The 27,500-nt window shown below is 45.8% G+C and overlaps 1 protein-coding gene across 1 annotated transcript in view; it reads right to left on the minus strand.

Moving 5' to 3' along the window:
• Window positions 1-178: 178 nt before the first annotated feature.
• Window positions 179-27,500, minus strand: part of LOC311122022 (vascular endothelial growth factor receptor 3-like) — a gene marked incomplete at both ends in the record, with an annotated part of 90,899 nt that continues 63,577 nt past the window's right edge. Inside the window, 7 exons of the mRNA XM_084196450.1 lie at window positions 179-344; window positions 1,473-1,675; window positions 1,840-1,944; window positions 3,079-3,214; window positions 3,875-3,981; window positions 14,374-14,505; window positions 15,246-15,392. Of these exons, the coding sequence (XP_084052576.1) occupies window positions 179-344; window positions 1,473-1,675; window positions 1,840-1,944; window positions 3,079-3,214; window positions 3,875-3,981; window positions 14,374-14,505; window positions 15,246-15,392 (996 nt within the window). The remainder of the gene's footprint in view (window positions 345-1,472; window positions 1,676-1,839; window positions 1,945-3,078; window positions 3,215-3,874; window positions 3,982-14,373; window positions 14,506-15,245; window positions 15,393-27,500) is intronic.

Raw genomic sequence — 27,500 nt, forward strand, 5'->3', positions numbered from 1 at the left:
GGGAGGATTTAACTCAGCTATAACTTGTCTTAATTCTACATTCTTGAGGCTCTTCAGTCAAAAGGTCAAGACTGAACTTTCAGCACTTAAAAGGGCAAAATCCCATTGACATTAAGGCATTGTTTAGTTAGGATTCTGAAGTTAGGATTTGGCTAATACAGCATTTCACACTACTCACTCTTCTCCACAGCAGGCGAGTGGCTCTTCTGATTGGACTTGCTGGATGACTGACTCTGGGGGCTGCCAATAGAGGAGGAGGAGGAAGGTGGGAGGCGGGCTCTCTGCTCCACTTGTCCCGCCTCTATCATGCGTCTCACCTGGCTCTGAGTCTTCGGGGAGCGGTCCTGAGGAACACACACAGGTTGTCATCTACGTTTACATTTTAGTAAATTAGCAGATGCTCTTATCCAGAGCAACTTACAGTTAGTGAGCGCATACATTTTTATTTTTTTATACTGGAATCGAACCCACAACCCTGGCGTTGCAAACGCCATGCTCTACCAACTGAGCTACATCCCCTGCCGGCCATTCCCTCCCCTACCCTGGACGACGCTGGGCCAATTGTGCGCTGCCCCATGGGTCTCCCGGTCGCGGCCGGCTATGACAGAGCCTGGATTCGAACCAGGATCTCTAGTGGCACAGCTAGCACTGCGATGCAGTGCCTTAGATCACTGCACCACTCGGGAGGATACACATAGGCCGGGATTTAATCCAATCGCACTTCATCATTAACTTCGAACCACTTAAAAGGTCATTTCCGATCGAGACGACATATGCAGCGTTTACCATGAATGTGGTCTCAGTGAACGCGGGACACTGCCTTTAAAACATGCATTGCGGACAAAGCGCGATTGGATTGAATCCCGGACTCAGTGTATTTCAACAGCCGTTGTGTCATAGGAAGAGAGCCTTGTGCCACAATAGATCACCAGCCCTGCAACAGAAAAGCCTCTTCAACGCTCATCATCACATTCCATACACCTCTAGGATTTTCTTTTCAATTGAACAAAACCATCTGTAAATGCTGTATGTAATTGTCTCTAGTGTCACCCTGATAAAACAGTTACATGACGTCAATCATACGGTATATCAAAGGCCTGATCCCGAACTACTGTATGTTACGACCCAATAACCGGAAATCCAAAACCGTTCGCTGAACACATCAGTAGATTACACTCCATGAGTCAGTCACTAACTAATGTCTCTGAAACTAAAGACTCAGGACTGGTTTCCCGGACACAGATTAAGCCTAGTCTTGGACTAAGAATCACTATCAGTGGTGAATCTCCATGGAGCATGAACTAGGCTTAATCTGTGTATGGAAACAACCTCAGAGTTTCACAAAGCTTATCTGTAGGGAGAACTCTCTCTTGGCTCTCAGGTAGTTGGACAGGTTATGGGTTAGGGGTTAGAGGTTAGGGGTTAGAGGTTAGAGGTTAGGGGTTAGGGTTTAGGTCAGGGTTAGGTCTTACCCTGTAAGGTAGGAAGAACTCTCTCTTGGCTCTCAGGTAGTTGGACAGGTTTCCATACTTGCAGTACTCCACCACCACCATGAGGGGGGCGTTGGGTTTGGTGCATGCCCCCAGGAGGTTGACCACGTTAAGATGGTTCCCAATGTGGATCAGGATCTTCAGCTCTGACATCAGAGCCTTGTGCTCACTGGCACACGCTCCCTCTGGACACAGGAGACAGGGAGAGACTAGGTCAGTACACACACGCATAACACACACATTTACTTATTTAGTTATCTACCTCTGTTTGGGGACCTTTACACAGTTGTTCCTGTTTTGATAAGTGAGGACATCAACAGTGAAAACAAACACACAAACACACACACACCTTTCAGCATCTTCACCGCCACAGTGTCCAGGCTGCTGTTCTTGCTGATGCCATAGATGGAGGCCTCGATGACCTTCCCAAACGCACCATGACCCAACACCCTCCCTGAGAGGGGGAGGGAGAGATAGAGGGAGAGAGAGAGGGAGGGAGAGAGGGAGAGAAATGGAGGTAGAGAGAGAAAGCATAAGCGAGAGAATGATTGTGAGGGAGAGAGGTGAGAGAGAGAGGGAGGGAGAGAGGTGAGAGTTAGAGAAAGGGAGAGAGGTGAGAGAGAGATGAGAGTTAGAGAGAGGGAGAGAGGTGAGAGTTAGAGAGAGAGAGGTGAGAGTTAGAGAGAGGGAGAGAGGTGAGAGTTAGAGTGAGAGAGGTGAGAGTTAGAGAGAGGGAGAGAGGTGAGAGAGAGATGAGAGTTAGAGAGAGGGAGAGAGGTGAGAGTTAGAGAGAGAGAGGTGAGAGTTAGAGAGAGGGAGAGAGGTGAGAGAGAGAGAGAGGGAGAGAGAGAGGTGAGAGTTAGAGAGAGGGAGAGAGGTGAGAGAGAGAGGGAGAGAGAGAGGTGAGAGTTAGAGAGAGGGAGAGAGGTGAGAGTTAGAGAGAGGGAGAGAGGTGAGAGTTAGAGAGAGGGAGAGAGGTGAGAGTTAGAGAAACAAGATTAATTGTAAAGACGTTTTGATTTAGCTGCTTTTGGTTCCTTATCAGAATGCCACTAATCCTAAAGTCCCTCCGGACAGCAACATCTGCTTATTTCATGAGTAAAATGTAAATGTATACATTAAGAAGTTAGAACGTAATAGGATTCTAATTCCAATGGCCACAGGGACAAACAACAGGGTTATCATCCATCACTCTGGAGGGGGCCAGATGCTACCCTTCGGGACGGTGCGTGTCGCAGATCACTGAGCAGAGTGTGAACCAGCATCAAACACCATCATCATTACCATTGGCTGGTACCCAAACCATCATCATCAGTAGCAGTCTGGGGTCCAGACCCAATCAACATCCTCTCTCTCTCTCTCTCTCTCTCTCTCTCTCTCTCTCTCTCTCTCTCTGTCTGTCTGTCTCTCTCTCTCTCTCTGTCTCTCTGTCTCTCTCTCTCTCTCTATGTCTCTCTATGTCTCTCTCTCTCTCTGTCTGTCTCTCTCTCTCTCTCTCTCTCTCTCTCTCTCTCTCTCTCTCTCTCTCTCTCTCTCTCTCTCTCTCTCTCTCTCTCTCTCTCTCTCTCTCTCTCCCTCCTTTCCTTACCTAGTCGTAGTTTGTCCATAGATATCTCCCACTGGGAGGAGTCATAGGCGAGATATTCACACTGCTCATCCAGAGGAACCTCCCCTGGGTCCATTATGATGGACAGATAGCCTGTCTTTATGTCTGCTGGGTTCACCTGGAGAGAGAGAGAGAGAGAGAGAGAGAGAGAGAGAGAGAGAGAGAGAGAGAGAGAGAGAGAGAGAGAGAGGGAGAGGGAGAGAGAGAGAGAGAGAGAGGGGTTCAGTGAAACATGGACACATTGATATTGAGTCAATAAACAATATCAGATATGAATAGTTGTTCAGCAAAGACCCAGTTAGCTAGGAGAGATGAAAAAAGACAAGTAATAACATCTACAAGTCCATAATGAGTCCATATAACTTTAGCAAGGTTGGTTTACTTATGGGAGAAAGACTCAGGACACTGTTGCTGCAAATACCACATTGAACGCTGTGTTTCCGTATCTCTAACATCAAAGTCAGATATCAGTTAGCTCGTAGACATGCTGACTTTGATGTTTCACATAGAGACTTTGGGTATTTGCACCTTGCCTCCTTTCGCCATGTGTCTAAAGAGCTGAGGGAGACGTTAGAGAGGTCAGGTCAGAGTTCACGGTGTCACAGTCACTCTGATTGGAGAAGATCAATGATGTCTTAGAACAGAGAGAGACAAGCATAGTGAGTTCACAGAGCATGTGTGTGTGTGTGTGTGTGTGTGTGTGTGTGTGTGTGTGTGTGTGTGTGTGCGTGCGTGCCTGCGTGCGTGCGTGCGTGTGCGTGCGTGTGCGTGTTCTGACCCGTTTGACGTTGCAGAAGATGAGGATGAGTAGAGCCCAGAAGAACACAGCGATGACACCCGTCCCGATCAGAATCACGATCTCCAAGTTAGCCCTGTCACTGGAACCTGGGATAAACAACAACAACATTAGCCCTGTCACTGGAACCTGGGATGAACAACAACAACATTAGCCCTGTCACTGGAACCTGGTGGGATAAACAACAACAACATTAGCCCTGTCACTGGAACCTGGGATAAACAACAACAACATTAGCCCTGTCACTGTAACCTGGGATAAACAACAACAACATTAGCCCTGTCACTGGAACCTGGTGGGATAAACAACAACAACATTAGCCCTGTCACTGGAACCTGGGATAAACAACAACAACATTAGCCCTGTCACTGTAACCTGGGATAAACAACAACAACATTAGCCCTGTCACTGGAACCTGGTGGGATAAACAACAACAACATTAGCCCTGTCACTGGAACCTGGGATAAACAACAACAACATTAGCCCTGTCACTGTAACCTGGGATAAACAACAACAACATTAGCCCTGTCACTGGAACCTGGTGGGATAAACAACAACAACATTAGCCCTGTCACTGGAACCTGGGATAAACAACAACAACATTAGCCCTGTCACTGGAACCTGGGATAAACAACAACAACATTAGCCCTGTCACTGGAACCTGGGATAAACAACAACAACATTAGCCCTGTCACTGGAACCTGGGATAAAAAACAACAACATTAGCCCTGTCACTGGAACCTGGGAAAACAACAACAACATTAGCCCTGTCACTGGAACCTGGGATAAACAACAACAACATTAGCCCTGTCACTGTAACCTGGGATAAACAACAACAACATTAGCCCTGTAACTGGAACCTGGGATAAACAACAACAACATTAGCCCTGTCACTGGAACCTGGGATAAAAAACAACAACATTAGCCCTGTCACTGGAACCTGGGAAAACAACAACAACATTAGCCCTGTCACTGGAACCTGGGAAAAACAACAACAACATTAGCCCTGTCACTGTAACCTGGGATAAACAACAACAACATTAGCCCTGTCACTGGAACCTGGGATAAACAACAACAACATTAGCCCTGTCACTGTAACCTGGAGGGATAAACAACAACAACATTAGCCCTGTCACTGGAACCTGGGATAAACAACAACAACATTAGCCCTGTCACTGTAACCTGGAGGGATAAACAACAACAACATTAGCCCTGTCACTGTAACCTGGGATAAACAACAACAACATTAGCCCTGTCACTGTAACCTGGGATAAACAACAACAACATTAGCCCTGTCACTGGAACCTGGGATAAACAACAACAACATTAGCCCTGTCACTGGAACCTGGGATAAACAACAACAACATTAGCCCTGTCACTGGAACCTGGTGGGATAAACAACAACAATATTAGCCCTGTCACTGGAACCTGGTGGGATAAACAACAACAACATTAGCCCTGTCACTGGAACCTGGTGGGATAAACAACAACAACATTAGCCCTGTCATTGGAACCTGGTGGGATAAACAACAACAATATTAGCCCTGTCACTGGAACCTGGGAAAAACAACAACAACATTAGCCCTGTCACTGGAACCTGGGATAAACAACAACAACATTAGCCCTGTCACTGGAACCTGAAGGGATAAACAACAACAACATTAGCCCTGTCACTGGAACCTGGGATAAACAACAACAACATTAGCCCTGTCACTGGAACCTGGGATAAACAACAACAACATTAGCCCTGTCACTGGAACCTGGTGGGATAAACAACAACAACATTAGCCCTGTCACTGTAACCTGGAGGGATAAACAACAACAACGTTAGCCCTGTCACTGGAACCTGGTGGGATAAACAACAACAACATTAGACCTGTCACTGTAACCTGGGATAAACAACAACAACGTTAGCCCTGTCACTGGAACCTGGTGGGATAAACAACAACAACATTAGCCCTGTCACTGTAACCTGGGATAAACAACAACAACATTAGACCTGTCACTGTAACCTGGAGGGATAAACAACAACAATATTAGCCCTGTCACTGTAACCTGGGATAAACAACAACAACATTAGCCCTGTCACTGTAACCTGGGATAAACAACAACAACAACATTAGCCCTGTCACTGTAACCTGGGATAAACAACAACAACATTAGCCCTGTCACTGGAACCTGGTGGGATAAACAACAACAACATTAGCCCTGTCACTGGAACCTGGTGGGATAAACAACAACAATATTAGCCCTGTCACTGTAACCTGGGATAAACAACAACAACATTAGACCTGTCACTGTAACCTGGAGGGATAAACAACAACAATATTAGCCCTGTCACTGTAACCTGGGATAAACAACAACAACATTAGCCCTGTCACTGTAACCTGGGATAAACAACAACAACAACATTAGCCCTGTCACTGTAACCTGGGATAAACAACAACAACATTAGCCTTGTCACTGGAACCTGGTGGGATAAACAACAACAACATTAGCCCTGTCACTGGAACCTGGTGGGATAAACAACAACAATATTAGCCCTGTCACTGGAACCTGGGAAAAACAACAACAACATTAGCCCTGTCACTGGAACCTGGGATAAACAACAACAACATTAGCCCTGTCACTGGAACCTGGAGGGATAAACAACAACAACATTAGCCCTGTCACTGGAACCTGGGATAAACAACAACAACATTAGCCCTGTCACTGGAACCTGGGATAAACAACAACAACATTAGCCCTGTCACTGGAACCTGGTGGGATAAACAACAACAACATTAGCCCTGTCACTGTAACCTGGGATAAACAACAACAACATTAGCCCTGTCACTGGAACCTGGGATAAACAACAACAACATTAGACCTGTCACTGTAACCTGGGATAAACAACAACAACGTTAGCCCTGTCACTGGAACCTGGTGGGATAAACAACAACAACATTAGCCCTGTCACTGTAACCTGGGATAAACAACAACAACATTAGACCTGTCACTGTAACCTGGAGGGATAAACAACAACAATATTAGCCCTGTCACTGGAATCTGGGATAAACAACAACAACATTAGCCCTGTCACTGTAACCTGGGATAAACAACAACAACATTAGCCCTGTCACTGTAACCTGGGATAAACAACAACAACAACATTAGCCCTGTCACTGGAACCTGGGATAAACAACAACAACATTAGCCCTGTCACTGGAACCTGGTGGGATAAACAACAACAACATTAGCCCTGTCACTGGAACCTGGGATAAACAACAACAACATTAGCCCTGTCACTGGAACCTGGGATAAACAACAACAACATTAGCCCTGTCACTGGAACCTGGGATAAACAACAACAACATTAGCCCTGTCACTGGAACCTGGTGGGAGAAACAACAACAACATTAGCCCTGTCACTGGAACCTGGGATAAACAACAACAATATTAGCCCTGTCACTGGAACCTGGTGGGATAAACAACAACAACATTAGCCCTGTCACTGGAACCTGGAGGGATAAACAACAACAACATTAGCCCTGGCATTGGAACCTGGGATAAACAACAACAATATTAGCCCTGTCACTGGAACCTGGGAAAAACAACAACAACATTAGCCCTGTCACTGGAACCTGGGATAAACAACAACAACATTAGCCCTGTCACTGGAACCTGGTGGGATAAACAACAACAACATTAGCCCTGTCACTGTAACCTGGAGAGATAAACAACAAAAGCATTAGCCCTGTCACTGTAACCTGGAGGGATAAACAACAACAACATTAGCCATGTCACTGGAACCTGGGATAAACAACAACAACATTAGCCCTGTCACTGGAACCTGGGATAAACAACAACAACATTAGCCCTGTCACTGGAACCTGGTGGGATAAACAACAACAACATTAGCCCTGTCACTGGAACCTGGTGGGATAAACAACAACAATATTAGCCCTGTCACTGGAACCTGGGAAAAACAACAACAACATTAGCCCTGTCACTGGAACCTGGGATCAACAACAACAACGTTAGCCCTGTCACTGGAACCTGGTGGGATAAACAACAACAACATTAGCCCTGTCACTGGAACCTGGGATAAACAACAACAACATTAGCCCTATCACTGGAACCTGGAGGGATAAACAACAACAACATTAGCCCTGTCACTGGAACTTGGAGGGATAAACAACAACAACATTAGCCCTGTCACTGGAACCTGGGATAAACAACAACAACATTAGCCCTGTCACTGGAACCTGGGATAAACAACAACAACATTAGCCCTGTCACTGTAACCTGGGATAAACAACAACAACATTAGCCCTGTCACTGTAACCTGGGATAAACAACAACAACATTAGCCCTGTCACTGGAACCTGGGATAAACAACAACAACATTAGCCCTGTCACTGGAACCTGGTGGGATAAACAACAACAACATTAGCCCTGTCACTGGAACCTGGTGGGATAAACAACAACAACATTACCCCTGTCACTGGAACCTGGTGGGATAAACAACAACAACATTAGCCCTGTCACTGGAACCTGGGATAAACAACAACAACATTAGCCCTGTCACTGTAACCTGGGATAAACAACAACAACATTAGCCCTGTCACTGGAACCTGGGATAAACAACAACAACATTAGCCCATTCACTGGAACCTGGGATAAACAACAACAACATTAGGCCTATCACTGGAACCTGGGAAAAAATACAACAACATTAGCCCTGTCACTGGAACCTGGGATAAACAACAACAACATTAGCCCTGTCACTGGAACCTGGGATAAACAACAACAACATTAGCCCTGTCACTGGAACCTGGGATAAAAAACAACAACATTAGCCCTGTCACTGGAACCTGGGATAAACAACAACAACATTAGCCCTGTCACTGGAACCTGGAGGGATAAACAACAACAACATTAGCCCTGTCACTGGAACCTGGTGGGATAAACAACAACAACATTAGCCCTGTCACTGGAACCTGGGATAAACAACAACAACATTAGCCCTGTCACTGGAACCTGGGATAAACAACAACAACATTAGCCCTGTCACTGGAACCTGGGATAAACAACAACAACATTAGCCCTGTCACTGGAACCTGGGATAAACAACAACAACATTAGCCCTGTCACTGGAACCTGGAGGGATAAACAACAACAACATTAGCCCTGTCACTGGAACCTGGTGGGATAAACAACAACAACATTAGCCCTGTCACTGGAACCTGGTGGGATAAACAACAACAACATTAGCCCTGTCACTGGAACCTAGGATAAACAACAACAACATTAGCCCTGTCACTGGAACCTGGTGGGATAAACAACAACAACATTAGCCCTGTCACTGGAACCTGGGATAAACAACAACAACATTAGCCCTGTCACTGGAACCTGGAGGGATAAACAACAACAATATTAGCCCTGTCACTGTAACCTGGGATAAACAACAACAACATTAGCCCTGTCACTGGAACCTGGGATAAACAACAACAACATTAGCCCTGTCACTGTAACCTGGGATAAACAACAACAACATTAGCCCTGTCACTGGAACCTGGGATAAACAACAACAACATTAACCCTGTCACTGGAACCTGGAGGGATAAACAACAACAACATTAGCCCTGTCACTGCAACCTGGTGGGATAAACAACAACAACATTAGCCCTGTCACTGTAACCTGGGATAAACAACAACAACATTAGACCTGTCACTGGAACCTGGGATAAACAACAACAACATTAGCCCTGTCACTGGAACCTGGTGAGATAAACAACAACAACATTAGCCCTGTCACTGGAACCTGGTGGGATAAACAACAACAATATTAGCCCTGTCACTGGAACCTGGGATAAACAACAACAACATTAGCCCTGTCACTGGAACCTGGGATAAACAACAACAACATTAGCCCTGTCACTGGAACCTGGTGGGATAAACAACAACAATATTAGCCCTGTCACTGGAACTTGGGAAAAACAACAACAACATTAGCCCTGTCACTGGAACCTGGAGGGATAAACAACAACAACATTAGCCCTGTCACTGTAACCTGGGATAAACAACAACAACATTAGCCCTGTCACTGTAACCTGGGATAAACAACAACAACATTAGCCCTGTCACTGGAACCTGGGATAAACAACAACAACATAAACCCTGTCACTGGAACCTGGAGGGATAAACAACAACAACATTAGCCCTGTCACTGGAACCTGGGATAAACAACAACAACATTAGCCCTGTCACTGGAACCTGGTGGGATAAACAACAACAACATTAGCCCTGTCACTGTAACCTGGGATAAACAACAACAACATTAGCCCTGTCACTGGAACCTGGGATAAACAACAACAACATTAGCCCTGTCACTGTAACCTGGGATAAACAACAACAACATTAGCCCTGTCACTGGAACCTGGTGGGATAAACAACAAAAATATTAGCCCTGTCACTGGAACCTGGTGGGATAAACAACAACAATATTAGCCCTGTCACTGGAACCTGGTGGGATAAACAACAACAACATTAGACCTGTCACTGGAACCTGGGATAAACAACAACAACATTAGCCCTGTCACTGGAACCTGGGATAAACAACAACAACGTTAGCCCTGTCACTGGAACCTGGGATACACAACAACAACATTAGCCCTGTCACTGGAACCTGGTGGGATAAACAACAACAATATTAGCCCTGTCACTGGAACCTGGGAAAAACAGCAACAACATTAGCCCTGTCACTGGAACCTGGTGGGATAAATAACAACAACATTAGCCCTGTCACTGTAACCTGGGATAAACAACAACAACATTAGCCCTGTCACTGTAACCTGGGATAAACAACAACAACATTAGCCCTGTCACTGTAACCTGGGATAAACAACAACAACATTAGCCCTGTCACTGGAACCTGGAGGGATAAACAACAACAACATTAGCCCTGTCACTGTAACCTGGGATAAACAACAACAACATTAGCCCTGTCACTGTAACCTGGGATAAACAACAACAACATTAGCCCTGTCACTGGAACCTGGAGGGATAAACAACAACAACATTAGCCCTGTCACTGTAACCTGGGATAAACAACAACAACATTAGCCCTGTCACTGTAACCTGGGATAAACAACAACAATATTAGCCCTGTCACTGGAACCTGGAGGGATAAACAACAACAACATTAGCCCTGTCACTGGAACCTGGGATAAACAACAACAATATTAGCCCTGTCACTGGAACCTGGGATAACAACAACAACATTAGCCCTGTCACTGGAACCTGGTGGGATAAACAACAACAACATTAGCCCTGTCACTGGAACCTGGGATAAACAACAACAACATTAGCCCTGTCACTGGAACCTGGCGGGATAAACAACAACAATATTAGCCCTGTCACTGGAACCTGGGATAAACAGCAACAACATTAGCCCTGTCACTGTAACCTGGGATAAACAACAACAATATTAGCCCTGTCACTGGAACCTGGAGGGATAAACAACAACAACATTAGCCCTGTCACTGGAACCTGGTGGGATAAACAACAACAATATTAGCCCTGTCACTGGAACCTGGTGGGATAAACAACAACAATATTAGCCCTGTCACTGGAACCTGGTGTGATAAACAACAACAACATTAGCCCTGTCACTAGAAACCTGGGATAAACAACAACAACATTAGCCCTGTCACTGGAACCTGGGATAAACAACAACAACATTAGCCCTGTCACTGGAACCTGGGATAAACAACAACAACATTAGCCCTGTCACTAGAAACCTGGGATAAACAACAACAACATTAGCCCTGTCACTGTAACCTGGGATAAACAACAACAACATTAGCCCTGTCACTAGAAACCTGGGATAAACAACAACAACATTAGCCCTGTCACTGGAACCTGGGATAAACAACAACAACATTAGCCCTGTCACTGGAACCTGGGATAAACAACAACAACATTAGCCCTGTCACTGTAACCTGGGATAAACAACAACAACATTAGCCCTGTCACTGGAACCTGGTGGGATAAACAACAACAACATTAGCCCTGTCACTGGAACCTGGGATAAACAACAACAGACTGTCTGTAATGGGGTTTAAAGACACAGACAGCAGCAACCAGTTAAATATCACTTTAGTTAATTCAATCATTTATCACCAGCTAGCCCACTGAATAATAACCTGAATCATTTATCACCAGCTAGCCAACTGAATAATAACCTGAATCATTTAATCACCAGCTAGCCCACTGAATAATAACCTGAATCATTTAATCACCAGCTAGCCCACTGAATAATAACCTGAATCATTTAATCACCAGCTAGCCCACTGAATAATAACCTGAATCATTTATCACCAGCTAGCCCACTGAATAATAACCTGAATCATTTATCACCAGCTAGCCCAATGAATAATAACTTGAATCATTTATCACCAGCTAGCCCACTGAATAATAACCTGAATCATGTATCACCAGCTAGCCCACTGAATAATAACCTGAATCATTTAATCACCAGCTAGCCCACTGAATAATAACCTGAATTATTTATCACCAGCTAGCCCACTGAATAATAACCTGAATCATTTAATCACCAGCTAGCCCACTGAATAATAACCTGAATCATTTAATCACCAGCTAGCCCACTGAATAATAACCTGAATCATTTATCAGCAGCTAGCCCACTGAATAATAACTTGAATCATTTATCACCAGCTAGCCCACTGAATAATAACTTGAATCATTTATCACCAGCTAGCCCACTGAATAATAACCTGAACCATTTATCACCTGTCACGCCCTGACTCTAGGGACTTGTATTGGTTGTGTCAGGGTGTGTATTTTCTGTGTTGGGTTTGTCTATGTTAGTTTCTAGATCGTTTAGATCTATGTTGGCCAGGGTGGTTCCCAATCAGAGGCAGCTGTAGCTCGTTGTCTCTGATTGGGGACTATACTTAGGTAGCCTGTTGGCACTAGTGGGGTGTGGGATCTTGTTCCGTGTGAGGTATGTTATTTGTCTACCTTGGACTTCATGTTTCGTTTGTTGTTTTGTCGTGTGTTTAGTCATTAATAAATATAAATGCATATCACGCTGCGCCTTGGTCCTTCTCGTCCGTAAACGATCGTGACATCACCAGCTACCCCACTGAATAATAACCTGAATCATTTATCACCAGCTAGCCCACTGAATAATAACCTGAATCATTTATCACCAGCTAGCCCACTGAATAATAACCTGAATCATTTAATCACCAGCTAGCCCACTGAATAATAACCTGAATCATTTAATCACCAGCTAGCCCACTGAATAATAACCTGAATCATTTATCACCAGCTAGCCCACTGAATAATAACCTGAATCATTTATCACCAGCTAGCCCACTGAATAATAACTTGAATCATTTATCACCAGCTAGCCCACTGAATAATAACCTGAATCATTTAATCACCAGCTAGCCCACTGAATAATAACCTGAATCATTTATCACCAGCTAGCCCACTGAATAATAACCTGAATCATTTATCAGCAGCTAGCCCACTGAATAATAACCTGAATCATTTAATCACCAGCTAGCCCACTGAATAATAACCAGAATCATTTATCACCAGCTAGCCCACTGAATAATAACCTGAATCATTTAATCACCAGCTAGCCCACTGAATAATAACCTGAATCATTTATCACCAGCTAGCCCACTGAATAATAACTTGAATCATTTATCACCAGCTAGCCCACTGAATAATAACCTGAATCATTTATCAGCAGCTAGCCCACTGAATAATAACCTGAATCATGTATCAGCAGCTAGCCCACTGAATAATAACCTGAATCATTTATCACCAGCTAGCCCACTGAATAATAACCTGAATCATTTATCACCAGCTAGCCCACTGAATAATAACCTGAATCATTTATCACCAGCTAGCCCACTGAATAATAACTTGAATCATTTATCACCAGCTAGCCCACTGAATAATAACCTGAATCATTTATCAGCAGCTAGCCCACTGAATAATAACCTGAATCATTTATCACCAGCTAGCCCACTGAATAATAACCTGAATCATTTATCACCAGCTAGCCCACTGAATAATAACCTGAATCATTTATCACCAGCTAGCCCACTGAATAATAACTTGAATCATTTATCACCAGCTAGCCCACTGAATAATAACTTGAATCAAGAAGGAAGGGAAGCTGTTGGAGCCAGATGAAAGGAAGCAGAGAGGAAGAGGAGCCAGAGGAAAGGAAGCAGAGAGGAAGAGGAGCCAGAGGAAGGGAAGCTGTTGGAGCCAGAGGAAAGGAAGCAGAGAGGAAGAGGAGCCAGAGGAAAGGAAGCAGAGAGGAAGAGGAGCCAGAGGAAGGGAAGCAGAGAGGAAGAGGAGCCAGAGGAAGGGAAGCAGAGAGGAAGAGGAGCCAGAGGAAGGGAAGCAGAGAGGAAGAGGAGCCAGAGGAAGGTGTGTCCCTGTCTCACCCAGCACTGTGACGGCAGCGGAGGAGTGTATGCAGCCTCTCTGATTACAGGCGGTGCACGTATAGAGACCAGCGTCCTCTTCACTGACACGCTGGATACTCAACGTCCTGTTGGCGTCCTGCAGCTGCAGTCCTACACACACAGACACACACACACACACACACACACACACACACACACAGACACACACAGACACACACACACACACACACACACAGACACACACACACACACACACACACACAGCTGTCAATCACTGACACAAACACGTAGGCATGCGCTTGCACACACACACCACTCTGACAAACACACACACAAACACACACACACACACACACACAACTAGTCTTGTCTGCTAACCTGACAGCTACTCAGATTGATCCTAATGTCAGCCTATCCTCCCTCCCTCGCTCGCTCTCTCTCTCTCTCTCTCTCTCTCTCTCTCTCTCTCTCTCTCTCTCTCTCTCTCTCTCTCTCTCTCTCTCTCTCTCTCTCTCTCTCTCTCTCTCTCTCTCTCTCTCTCTCTCTCTCTCTCTCTCTCTCTCTCTCTCCCTCCCTCCCTCCCTCCCTCCCTCCCTCCCTCCCTTTCATCTACCTCTCTATCACTCCTTTCCACATTTCATTTATTTAATGTCTCCAAAGTGATGTCCCAGCTGTCTGCACTCCTGCCAGACTGTCACTCAATCCAACCCCCCCCCCCCCCCCCACCCCCCCCCCCCCGACCTCTAACCCCTCAGAGACACACTGTGGAAGCTGATGACTTTAGCCACAGGTGTGGGAGATGGCACGGCGTAGACGGTGTGTGTGTTCATGCCTCCGTGTGTCTGTGTGCCTTTGTGTGTGTGTGTGTGTGTGTGTGTGTGGGTACCTACCTGACATTTGGTGCAGGGGCTGGTTGTCTTTGAACCAGGAGAGGTGTGGTGAAGGAGTTCCCACTACATCACACTCCATCAGGAGAGACTCACTGACGTTCACTGTCTGATTGGTCGGGTTGTGTCTGTACCGGGGGGCTTCTAGAGCTGGGGAGGGAGAATAGAGAAGAGAGAGAGAGAGAGAGAAAGAGAGAGAGAGAGAGAGAGAGAGAGAGATTGAGAGAGAGAGAGAGAGAGAGAGCGAGAGAGAGAGAAACGAGAGAGAGAGAGAGAGAGAGAACAAGAGAGAGAGAATGAGAGAGAGAGAGAGAGAATGAGAGAGAGAAAACGAGAGAGAGAGAACAAGAGAGCGAGAGAGAGAGAGAGAGAACGAGAGAGAGATAACAAGAGAGAGAGAACAAGAGAGAGAGAGAGAGAGAATGAGAGAGAACAAGAGAGAGAGAACGAGAGAGAGAACAAGAGAAAGAGAGAGAGAGAGAACATGAGAGAGAGAACGAGAGAGAAAGAACGAGAGCGAGAATGAGAGAGAGAAAGAGAGAGAGAGAACGAGAGAGAGAACAAGAGAGAGAACAAGGGAGAGAGAGAACAAGAGAGAGAAAGAGAGAGAGAACAAGAGAAAGAGAACGTGAGAGAGAATGAGAGAGAGAAAGAGAGAGAGAGAACGAGAGAGAGAACAAGAGAGAGGACGAGAGAGTGAGAACGAGAGAGAGAAAGAGAGAGAGAGAACGAGAGAGAGAACAAGAGAGAGCGAGAGAGAACGAGAGAGAACAAGAGAGAGAACAAGAGAGAGAGAACAAGTGAGAGAGAGAGAACAAGAGAAATAGAGAGAGAGAGCACAAGAGAGAGAAAGAGAGAGAACAAGAAAGAGAGAGAACAAGAGAGAGAGTGAATGAGAGAACGAGAGAGAGAGAGAGAGAGAGAGAGAGAGAGAGAGAGAGAGAGAGAGAGAGAGAGAGAGAGAGAGAGAGAACAAGAGAGAGAGAGAACAAGAGAGAGAGAACGAGAGAGAGAGAACAAGAGAGAGAGAGAACAAGAGAAAGAGTGAGAGAGAGAGAACAAGAGAAAGAGTGAGAGAGAGAGAGAATGAGAGAGAGAGAACGAGAGAGAGAGAGAGAGAGAGAGAGAGAGATAGAGAGAGAGAGAACAAGAGAGAGAGAACGAGAGAGAGAGAACAAGAGAAAGAGTGAGAGAGAGAGAACAAGAGAGAGAGAGAACGATAGAGAGAGAACGAGAGAGAGAAAAAAGAGAGAGAGAAAGAGAGAGAGAGAACGAGAGAGAGAACAAGAGAGAGAACAAGGGAGAGAGAGAACAAGAGAGAGAGCAAGAGAGAGAACAAGAGAGAGAGAACGAGAGAGAGAGAACGAGAGAGAGAGAACGAGAGAGAGAGAGAACGAGAGAGATAGAACAAGAGAGAGAACAAGAGAGAGATAAGAGAGAGAGAGAGAGAGAGAGAGAGAACGAGAGAGAACGAGAGAGAACAAGAGAGAGAGAACAAGAGAGAGAGAGAGAACAATAGAGAGAACAAGAGAGAGAGAGAGAGAGAGAGTAGAGAGAGAGAAAGAGAGAGAGAACAGAGAAAAGAACGAGAGAGAGAGAGAACGAGAGAGAGAGAGAGAACGAGAGAGAGAACAAGAGAGAGAACGAGAGAGAGAGAGAGAGAGAACAGAGAGAGAACGAGAGAGAACAAGAGAGAGAGAGAGAACAAAAGAGAGAGAGAGAGAGAGAGAGAGAGAGAGAGAGAGAGAGAGAGAGAGAGAGAGAGAGAGAGAGAGAGAGAGAGAGAGAGAGAGAGAGAGAGAGAGAGAGAGTTGAGTTTGAAATAATCTTTATTGGGTCTGGGAGCCCACCACACAAATACTCATACAAAACCATATTTACACATCAATTAAAAACACAACTCCAATTCCTCCTCCACAGTAACTGAACACAACAGCCTCTGAATACCCCATATACTCATAAAAAGATCAATATTGTTGACAAGTTTATAATAGGCAAACTCAACCCTTAGTCTTGCTGCCAACATTCCCTCCAGCATTCCCACCACATCCACAGACCCCTGTCCCCGAATACTGTTCTTTCGGGTCTTCCATATGGCTAATTTTGCTGCCCCTAACACAAAATTAAGCAACACAACTACACCTTTCTGACTAAACCTGTACTTTGGCCCAAATATATACAGTTGGGAAGAGAAAACCTCTCCCAGAGCTGAGAACCAATTAGTGATCAGGTCAATCATCCCGACCAACCTGGGTCACTGTAAGAATAGATGTGCCAGAGTTTCAGACTCAGCACAGAATGGACACCCCTCCCCAACAGGAGGATCCAGGTGTACCAGATACATGTTGGTGGCTATGGCTCCATGTATTATCCTCCATTGGAGGTCAGCTGTCCTCATCAATAGGCAGTTTGTATAATGTTCGCCAACAGCCTTTTGGGGAGGCACCTGGACCAAGCACACCCGCCCACCTCGTCGATTTTACCCCTTCCAGGGAAGAGGCATGGGACACCTTTACACATATTCTGTACATGGCCTTCTTTCCCACCTCCTTGAACTCCCCCAGCTCCGGGGTATCGAAGGAAAGCAGCATCCCCACGTCCTCCTCGAATGCCCCCGCCGCAGCACTAACAATCAGTGCAGGGAACACATAATCCAGACCCTCCTTCCACCGATCAGAATTGGAAGTGTCAGTCACATACTGCAGATGAAGTACTGACAAGGAATCACAGACCTCAGCGACGACCTTCCTCAGTAGGCGAGACGATCGGATCCCCGCTCTTTCTCCCAGCTCCTCCAACGACCTATTCCTGTTCCACATCAGATGACCCAGCTTAGTACACCCCACGCCTAACAGGCATGAACGTAGGCTAGCTGAACCCAGAACACGGGACTGGATGGCAGTGTTGTGAAAAAGAGGTTCTTCAAAAAGCCACATCCCTGGTGGCGTGCAGGCCTTACGGGACTTGACCAGAACTCTCCAAGCCTGCATAACAGACTCATAAAATGGAGTCAGGCCAGGCAACTCGCCCCCCTCCAGCTTTAAGAGGAAAAGGTGCTTGTCTAAGCCCAAACAGCCCGCTCTCCTCATCAATGCGTAGGCTGTGTCAACCCAGCTAGAACCGTCACTGTACAACAGTCTCTGGGCTGCTTGAAGCCGGAAAGCCATGATCCTGGAAGAAATGTCCACCAGGCCTTGCCCACCCTCGTGCAGTGGCAGGTACAGGGCTGAAGCTTTAATCCAATGTTGTCCAGACCAGAAGAAGTTGACAAGGGTCCTCTGAAGCTCTTGTATCAGACCCTTTGGTGGCTGTAAAATCATTAGTCTGTGCCACAGGGTAGAGGCAGCTAGGTTATTAGCTACCAGTACCCTTCCCCTATAAGACAGCTGGGGCAGCACCCATTTCCATCTTGACAGTCTGGCACACACTTTCTCCACTACACCCTCCCAGTTCTTTTTCTGAAAGACATCGGAGCCTAGAAAAACCCCCAAAGTCTTCATCCCATCTCTGCCCCACTGAAGCCCCCCTGGTAACCGTGGAGCGGACCCCATCTGAAGCTGGCCTGCCCACAGCGCTTCACTCTTTCCCCAATTGACTCTAGCTGAGGAGGCCACCACACAAATACTCATACAAAACCATATTTACACATCAATTAAAAACACAACTCCAATTCCTCCTCCACAGTAACTGAACACAACAGCCTCTGAATACCACCTTTAAGGCGTCTGAGAGAACCTTAACATCCTCACCCCCTGTAATAAAAACTGTCACGTCATCTGCATACGCAGACAGTGCTATCGTGGGACCCTTCATTACACCTGGCACAGAGAAACCAGTAAGCTTCGCTCTTAAAAAACAAAGCATTGGTTCAATCGCCAGACTGTATAACTGCCCTGAAATTGGGCATCCCTGCCTGATGCCCCTTTGGACAGGGATGGGACAACTCAAACCACCCCCCACCTTCACCATACACGAGGCCCCAGCATACAGTAAATTCATCCAAGACAAAAAAACATCCCCAAACCCAAAGGCTTTCATTGTTTTAAACAAGTACTGGTGGTCCACACGATCAAAAGCCTTCTCCTGATCCAAAGAAAGTAAACCCACATTTACATCAGACAGTTTACAAATGTCCAAAACATCTCTTATCAGAAACAAGTTGTCAACAATAGAGCGATCAGGTACACAGTAGGACTGGTCCTTGTGGACCAACAATCCCAGATACTCTTTCAACCTGTTTGAGAGACATTTAGAAACAATTTTATATTCTGCACACAGCAAAGCAACAGGTCTCCAATTTTTTATGAGAGCCAAATCCCCCTTTTTTGGCAACAGTGAAAGTACTGCACGTTGACAAGATACAGGAAGAGAGCCCTCATGAAAAGATTCACACACCACTTCATAAAAATCCTCCCCAATAGACCCCCAAACGTGCTTATAAAACTCAGATGGTAAACCATCAATGCCAGGGGCTCGGCCTTTTGAGAGCTGCATAACTGCTGTGGACAGCTCTTGCAGTGTAATGTCAGAGTCCAATGCGACTCTTTGCTCAGGTCCCAATTGAGGAAGACCGTGTAACAACTGTTCAGTACACAGAGAGTCACAATCCTCCGCCTTATAGAGGGCAGAATAGAAATCCACGGCATGTTGACGCATTTCACTGTCATCCGTGGTCACCTTCCCATCAGGGAGACGAAGGCAGACCATCTGTTTACGTTGCAATGTCGACTGTCCTAGGTTAAAAAAAAAAGCACTAGGAGCATCCATATCCTTGAGGGAAGCGAAACGAGACCTAATCAAGGCACCCTTCACTCTTTCATGCAGAAACGACCTCAATTCATGTTTCTTGTCCTGTAAGTTCATGACTAGTCCGGGGTCATTCTGAGTGAGCAACTTCAATTCAATAGATTTAATGTTCTGTTCAAGGGCCCTGATAGTCTCTTTAACTTCAATTCGAGACAGAGCAGTATACTGTTGACAAAATAATCGTATTTGGGCCTTCCCAACCTCCCACCATTGTCTCAAGGACTCAAAATTCCCTTTTGTAACCCTCCATTTTTCCCAAAACAACAAAAACCTTTCACAAAACATGACATCATGTAACAATTTAACATTAAAATACCAATAAGATGATGACCTTCGTGGACAGGACAAGTGAATATCAACAGTGACAATATGGTGATCAGAGAAACCCACAGGAGTGATGTCACACCTTCCAACCCTACTACAGTATTGCTCAGATACATACAACCTGTCTAACCTTGCTGCACTGACATGACCTTCATTAACTTTTAGCCATGTGTACTGCCTAACTTTTGCATTCCTTACTCTCCACACATCAGAAAGCTCAAACTCAGTTAATAGACCAGACAGACAAATTGCTGACCGCAGGTGAGGTTCTTCAGCGGTGCGATCAACAGTAAAATCCACTGTACAGTTCCAGTCCCCCCCTAAAACCATACACCCCTCTTGGTCACACTGTCTTAAGGTTTCCTTTATTTTATCAAAACCAGCAATACGCTCTGTACCCTCATTAGGAGCATAAACATTCAAAAAAAAAAAAAAAAAAACCATAACATCCACCTTGACCAATAAAACCCGACCCTTGACAATCTCTGTTGTAGATACCACAGTCACCCCTAAGCCTGAAGAAAACAAGATTGCCACCCCAGCACTGAAATTAGTACCATGACTGAGTATATGCTGCCCCTCCCACCACATACCCCAGTCAGCCGCATTTTCCTCATCACTATGTGTCTCCTGTAGGAAAACTACATTAAGCCTTTTCTGTTTTATTACTTCTAATACCCAAGCCCTCTTATTCCTGTCCCTTCCTCCATTAATATTGAGAGAACCTACCCTTAGTACCTCCATATAGAAAAGAAAAAGGAAAAGCAGAAGATACCACAGAGAAACCAGACAAAGAGAATAGAACACCCTATGAGGCATAATCATCATCATTATTTACATTTTCTCTTAACCTGACCACGTTTCCCACCACCTTTTGCTGCTGCAACAGCAGTAACACATTTCCTCAAGCGAAACCGCTTCTTCTCACTCAACTGGTCTAACCCCACCGTCTTCTGTAACATCACAGCTGACCTCACAAACTTATCAACATCAAAATAATCTGCCAATTTGACAGATTTCCCAAAAGTCTGATCCAGAAACCCATTTACCTCCTCTAGATCGTAAATTGAGTCCTCACCAGCTGATACCGTATCAAGAGAGATATCCATATCCATATCCTTCTCCTGATCCTCCTCAACTGAGGCCACAGACCACTGACTCCCCTCTACCACATCCCTTTCAACACTCCCCACTTGCACCCCATCACTCGTACCAGGCATCTCCTCCACTACCTGGGAGACTAGCCCCACCTGAACCCCATTACTCGTAGTGGGCATCTCCTCCACTACCTGGGAGACTAGCCCCACCTGAACCCCATTACTCGTAGTGGGTATCTCCTCCACTACCTGGGAGACTAGCCCCACCTGAACCCCATTACTCGTAGTGGGCATCTCCTCCACTACCTGGGAGACTAGCCCCCCCTGTACCCCAGCACTCATAGTGGGCATCTCCTCCACTACCTGGGAGACTAGCCCCCCCTGTACCCCAGCACTCATAGTGGGCATCTCCTCACCAGTCTGAGGAAATGGCCCTTCAGATCCATCCTTACCTTCTACAACAAAACATTTCCGCTGCATAACATTTCCCTCTGGTACAAGTTGCACCTCTGTGCCCTCAACACGGACAACTTGTTCCTCAGCAACAGATGCGTGTGGCTGCTCTACCACTGTCAGCCCACCTCTTCCTACATCAGTGGGCCCAGGCGTTACGAGGACCACCTGCGCCCCTCCCTCTGCCTTCTCCCTTTTCGGGCAAGCATGTCGCTTATGACCAACATCCCCACACTCAAAACACCGTTGACTACCTGTACTAGCATAAGCCATATACAATCTATTGTCATACTTGACTTTAAACGATAACTCCAAAGTCTGCTCCGGTGAGTCCAAAAACATAAACACCTGTCGCCGAAACGACATTACCTGTTTCAACGCCGGGTGTTTGCAACCCAATGGGACAACCTTAATTGAACTTGCAAACTTCCCAAAGCGCAATAACTCGCGCTCCAATAGCTCATTTGGAACAAACGGTGGTACATTTGAAATCGTTACCCTTGTTGACGGAGAAAAAAGCGGCGTAACTTGAATAAACATTCCTTTAAGAAGTATGCCATGCTCAACCATACGATCAACAAGGCGCTCTTCTTTAAGAAATACCACCACCGCTTTATTCATCCGTGACGCATAAGCAACATTCTCATATCCTACCTTCTCTCCTACGGTGACCAGAACCTCTTCCACCGTGACAGTAGCTTCAGTAACACACCTAAAGCCGTGCCGAAGTGACAGGGACGGCGTCCCGATTCGGGCCGCCATCCCCACCAAAATCAGGGTAATTTCGACACGAAAAACAATATACTTAATTCTACCACAACAAAAAAATAGAAATAATAACCTTAATCATGCATAGAAGAAAAAAGGATATCACCAAGAAAAGGAAAACCCAGGATATCTAACTCTACACAACACTCGCACTTAGCACTCACTCAAACAATTCCCAGCACGCACCAAACACTCCCAGCATGCGGAGAGAGAGAGAGAGAGGAGAGAAGAGAGACAGAGAGAGTGAGAGAACAGATTGTACTCCTTATGGACTCAAACGGGAAATACATAGAAGAAAATAAACTTTTTCCCAAACACAAAGTCTCAAAAGACCAGCGAGACACCCTCCCAGACCAGCGAGACACCCCGCCCAGACCTGCGAGACACTCTCCCAGACCAGCGAGAAACCCCGCCCAGACCAGCGAGACACCCCGCCCAGACCAGCGAGACACCCCGCCCAGACCAGCGAGACACCCCGCCCAGACCAGCGAGACACCCCGCCCAGACCAGCGAGGCACTCTCCCAGACCAGCGAGACACTCTCCCGGACCAGCGAGACACTCTCCCAGACCAGCGAGACACCCCATCCAGACCAGCGATACACTCTCCCAGACCAGCGAGACACTCTCCCAGACCAGCAAGACACTCTCCCAGACCAGCGAGACACTCTCCCAGACCAGCGATACACTCTCCCAGACCAGCGAGACACCCCGCCCAGACCAGCGAGACACCCCGCCCAGACCAGCGAGACACTCTCCCAGACCAGCGAGACACTCTCCCAGACCAGCGAGACACCCCGCCCAGACCAGCGAGACACCCTGCCCAGACCAGCGAGACACTCTCCCAGACCAGCAAGACACTCTCCCAGACCAGCGAGACACTCTCCCAGACCAGCGAGACACTCTCCCAGACCAGTGAGACACCCTCAGACCAGCGAGACACTCTCCCGGACCAGCGAGACACTCTCCCAGACCAGTGAGTCACCCTCCCAGACCAGTGAGACACTCTCCCAGACCAGCGAGACACACTCCCAGACCAGCGAGACACTCTCCCAGACCTGCGGGAACCTCCCCCCTCCCCCAGACCTACATATAGAGGACCCCCGCCGAGAGGACCTACATCCAGACCACAGCACCACCAGCCAAATCCACACCCCCACCCCAACCAATCAACACCCCCCAAACCAACCATGCCCACACCCCATATAGGCCCCCTCAGATCAGACTTATGCCCCTCCTACCCACCCCATGCCCCCCACTCCCACAAAGAGGGCCTCAACATGAAAGTCACACATACGCCCAGGCCGTGAGCAGGCAAACAGGCCCAACCCCCACTCTTACACTTGCCCAAGCCAATGGCATGTACCAGATGCTCAGCAGGCTCTGCTCACACTTACTGGTCTGAGGCCAAACCACACGACTAACAACATTGGACACTTTATGGAACACAAAGCCTTCACTATCTCATCCTGGAATATCCAAGGCCTGAGGTCATCTGCCTTTGGCATAAAGAGCAGGAATCTGGATTTCACCTAAGAAACCAGAAATACAGACATTGTCATCCTACAATAGACATGGTATAGAGGAGATTGACCCACAGGTTGCCCTCTAGGTTACAGAGAGCTGGTAGTCCCATCCACCAAACTACCAGGTGTGAAACAGGGAAGAGACTCAGGGGGTATGCTAATTTGGTATAGAGCAAACCTATCTCACTTGATTAAATTAATCGAAACAGGAACATTTTACATTTGGCTAGAAATTCAAAAGGAAATGATCACAACAGAGAAAAATGTCCTCCTGTGTGCTACCTATATCCCCCCACTAGAATCCCCATACTTTAATGAAGACAGCTTCTCCATCCTGGAGGGGGAAATCAATCATTTCCAGACCCAGGGACATGTACTAGTCTGTGGCGACCTAAATGCCAGAACTGGAAAATAATCTGACACCCTCAGCACACCTACCTGGTGGTGACAGCATTTGCTCCTCCTACACACAACTACGACAACATAACCAACAAAAACGAGTCACAACTCCTGCAGCTCTGTCGCACGCTGGGTATGTACATAGTCAATGGTAGGCTTCGAGGAGACTCCTACGGTAGATACACCTATAGCTCATCTCTTGGCAGTAGTACTGTAGATTACTTTATCACTGACCTCAACCCAGAGTCTCTCAGAGCGTTCAAAGTCAGCCCACTGACACCCCTATCAGACCACAGCAAAATCACAATCTACTTGAACAGAGCAATACTCAATCATGAGGCATCAAAGCCAAAGGAACTGCATGCTATAGATGGAAGGAAAGTAGTGTGGAAACCTACCAAAAAACTATTAGGCAACAACAAATTCAATCCCTTTTAGACAACTTCCTGGACAAATTATTTCACTGTAATAGTGAAGGTGTAAACTTGGCAGTAGAAAACCTAAAAAGTATATTTGACCTCAGCTTCCCTATCAAATCTAAAACTTTCAAGCAGACAACCTAAGAAAATTAACAACAATGACAAATGGTTTGATGAAGAATGCAAAAATCTAAGAAAGAAATTGAGAAACCTATCCAACCAAAAACATAGAGACCCAGAAAACCTGAGCCTACGCCTTCACTATATTGAATCACTAAAACAATACAGAAATACACTACGGAAAAAGAAGGAACAACACGTCAGAAATCAGCTCAATGTAATTGAAGAATCCATAGACTCTAACCACTTCTGGGAAAATTGGAAAACACTAAACAAGGAACAACAAGAAGCGTTATCTATCCAAAACTGAGATGTATGGATAAACCACTTCTCCAATCTTTTTGGCCCTATAACAAAGAACAAACATCAAAAACATATACATGATCAAATACAAATCTTAGAATCAACTATTAAAGACTACCATATTTTTTACATTATAGTCATTTAGTACATTATTATTTGTTATTTGTATTTTTTCATACTGGCCCCCCGTGGGAATCGAACCCACAACCCTGGCATTGCAAACGCCATGCTCTACCAACCGAGCTACATCCCTGCCGGCCATTCCTTACCCTACCCTGGACGACGCTGGGCCAATTGTGCGCCACCCCATGGGTCTCCTGGTCGCGGCCGGCTACGACATATACATGATCAAATGCAAATCTTAGAATCAGCTATGAAAGACTACCAGAACCCACTGGATTCTCAAATTACATTGAATGAACTACAGGACAAAATACAAACCCTCCAACTGTGGTGTTGATGGTATCCTAAATGAAATGATAAAATATACAGACCACAAATTCCAGTTGGCTATACTTAAACTCTTTAACATCATCCTTAGCTCTGGCATCTTCCCCAATAGTTGGAACCAAGGACTGATCAACCCAATCCACAAAAGTGGAGACAAATTTGACCCCAATAACTACAGTGGGATATGCGTCAACAGCAACCTTGGGAAAATCCTCTGCATTATCATTAACAGCAGACTCACATTTCCTCAGTGTAAACAATATACTGAGCAAATGTCAAATTCGCGTTTTACCAAATTACCGTACGACAGACCACGTATATACCCTACACACCCTAATTGACAAACAAACAAACCAAAACAAAGGCAATGTCTTCTCATGCTTTGTTGAGTTCAAAAAAGCTTTTGACTCAATTTGGCATGAGGGTCTGCTATACAAATTGATGGAAAGTGGGGTTGGGGAAAAACATACAACATTATAAAATCCATGTACACAAACAAGTGTGTGGTTAAAATTAGCAAAAAACACACACATTTCTTTCCACAGGACTGTGGAGTGAGACAGGGATGCAGATTAAGCCCCACCCTCTTCAACATATATATCAACGAATTGGCAAGGGCACTAGAACAGTCTGCAGCACCCGGCCTCACCCTACTAGAATCTGAAGTCAAATGTCTACTGTTTGCTGATGATCTGGTGCTTTTGTCCCCAACCAAGGAGGGCCTACAGCAGCACCTAGATCTTCTGCACAGATTCTGTCAGACCTGGGCCTTGACAGTAAATCTCAGTAAGACAAATATAATGGTGTTCCAAAAAAGGTCCAGTTGCCAGGACCTCAAATACAAAATTCCATATAGACACTGTTGCCCTAGAGCACACAAAAAACTATACATACCTCGGCATAAACATCAGTGCCACAGGGTAACTGCCATCAAAAGGAACATAAAATTTGACATACCAATTAGGATCTGGCTAAAAATACTTGAATCAGTTATAGAACCCATTGCCCTTTATGGTTGTGATGTCTGGGGTCCACTCACCAACCAAAAATGCACAAAATGGGACAAACACCAAATTGAGACTCTACATGCAGAATTCTGCAAAAACATCCTCCGTGTACAACGTAAAACACCAAATAATGCATGCAGAGCAGAATTAGGCCGATACCCACTAATTATCAAAATCCAGAAAAGAGCCGTTAAATTCTATAACCACCTAAAAGGAAGCGATTCCCAAACCTTCCATAACAAAGCTATAATCTACAGAGAGATGAACTTGGAGAAGAGTCCCCTAAGTAAGCTGGTCCTGGGGCTCTGTTCATAAACACAAACAGACCCCACAGAGCCCCAGGACAGCAACACAATTAGACCCAACCAAATCATGAGAAAACAAAAAATATAATTACTTGACACATTGGAAAGAATTAACAAAAAAACAGAGCAAACTAGGGTGCTATTTGGCCCTAAACAGGGAGTACACAGTGTCAGGAGATGGAGAATACCATGTGACTGAGGTTAAAGGGTCAGGACTGGACATGAATTAAGCGTTAGTGTGTTAATGACTGGGCCTATCTTCAGAGGGACTAGTGTGTGTTTA

This window comes from Coregonus lavaretus, assembly GCF_964263955.1.
Source record: "Coregonus lavaretus genome assembly, contig: HAP1_SCAFFOLD_1635, whole genome shotgun sequence".
Taxonomy (NCBI): domain Eukaryota; kingdom Metazoa; phylum Chordata; class Actinopteri; order Salmoniformes; family Salmonidae; genus Coregonus; species Coregonus lavaretus.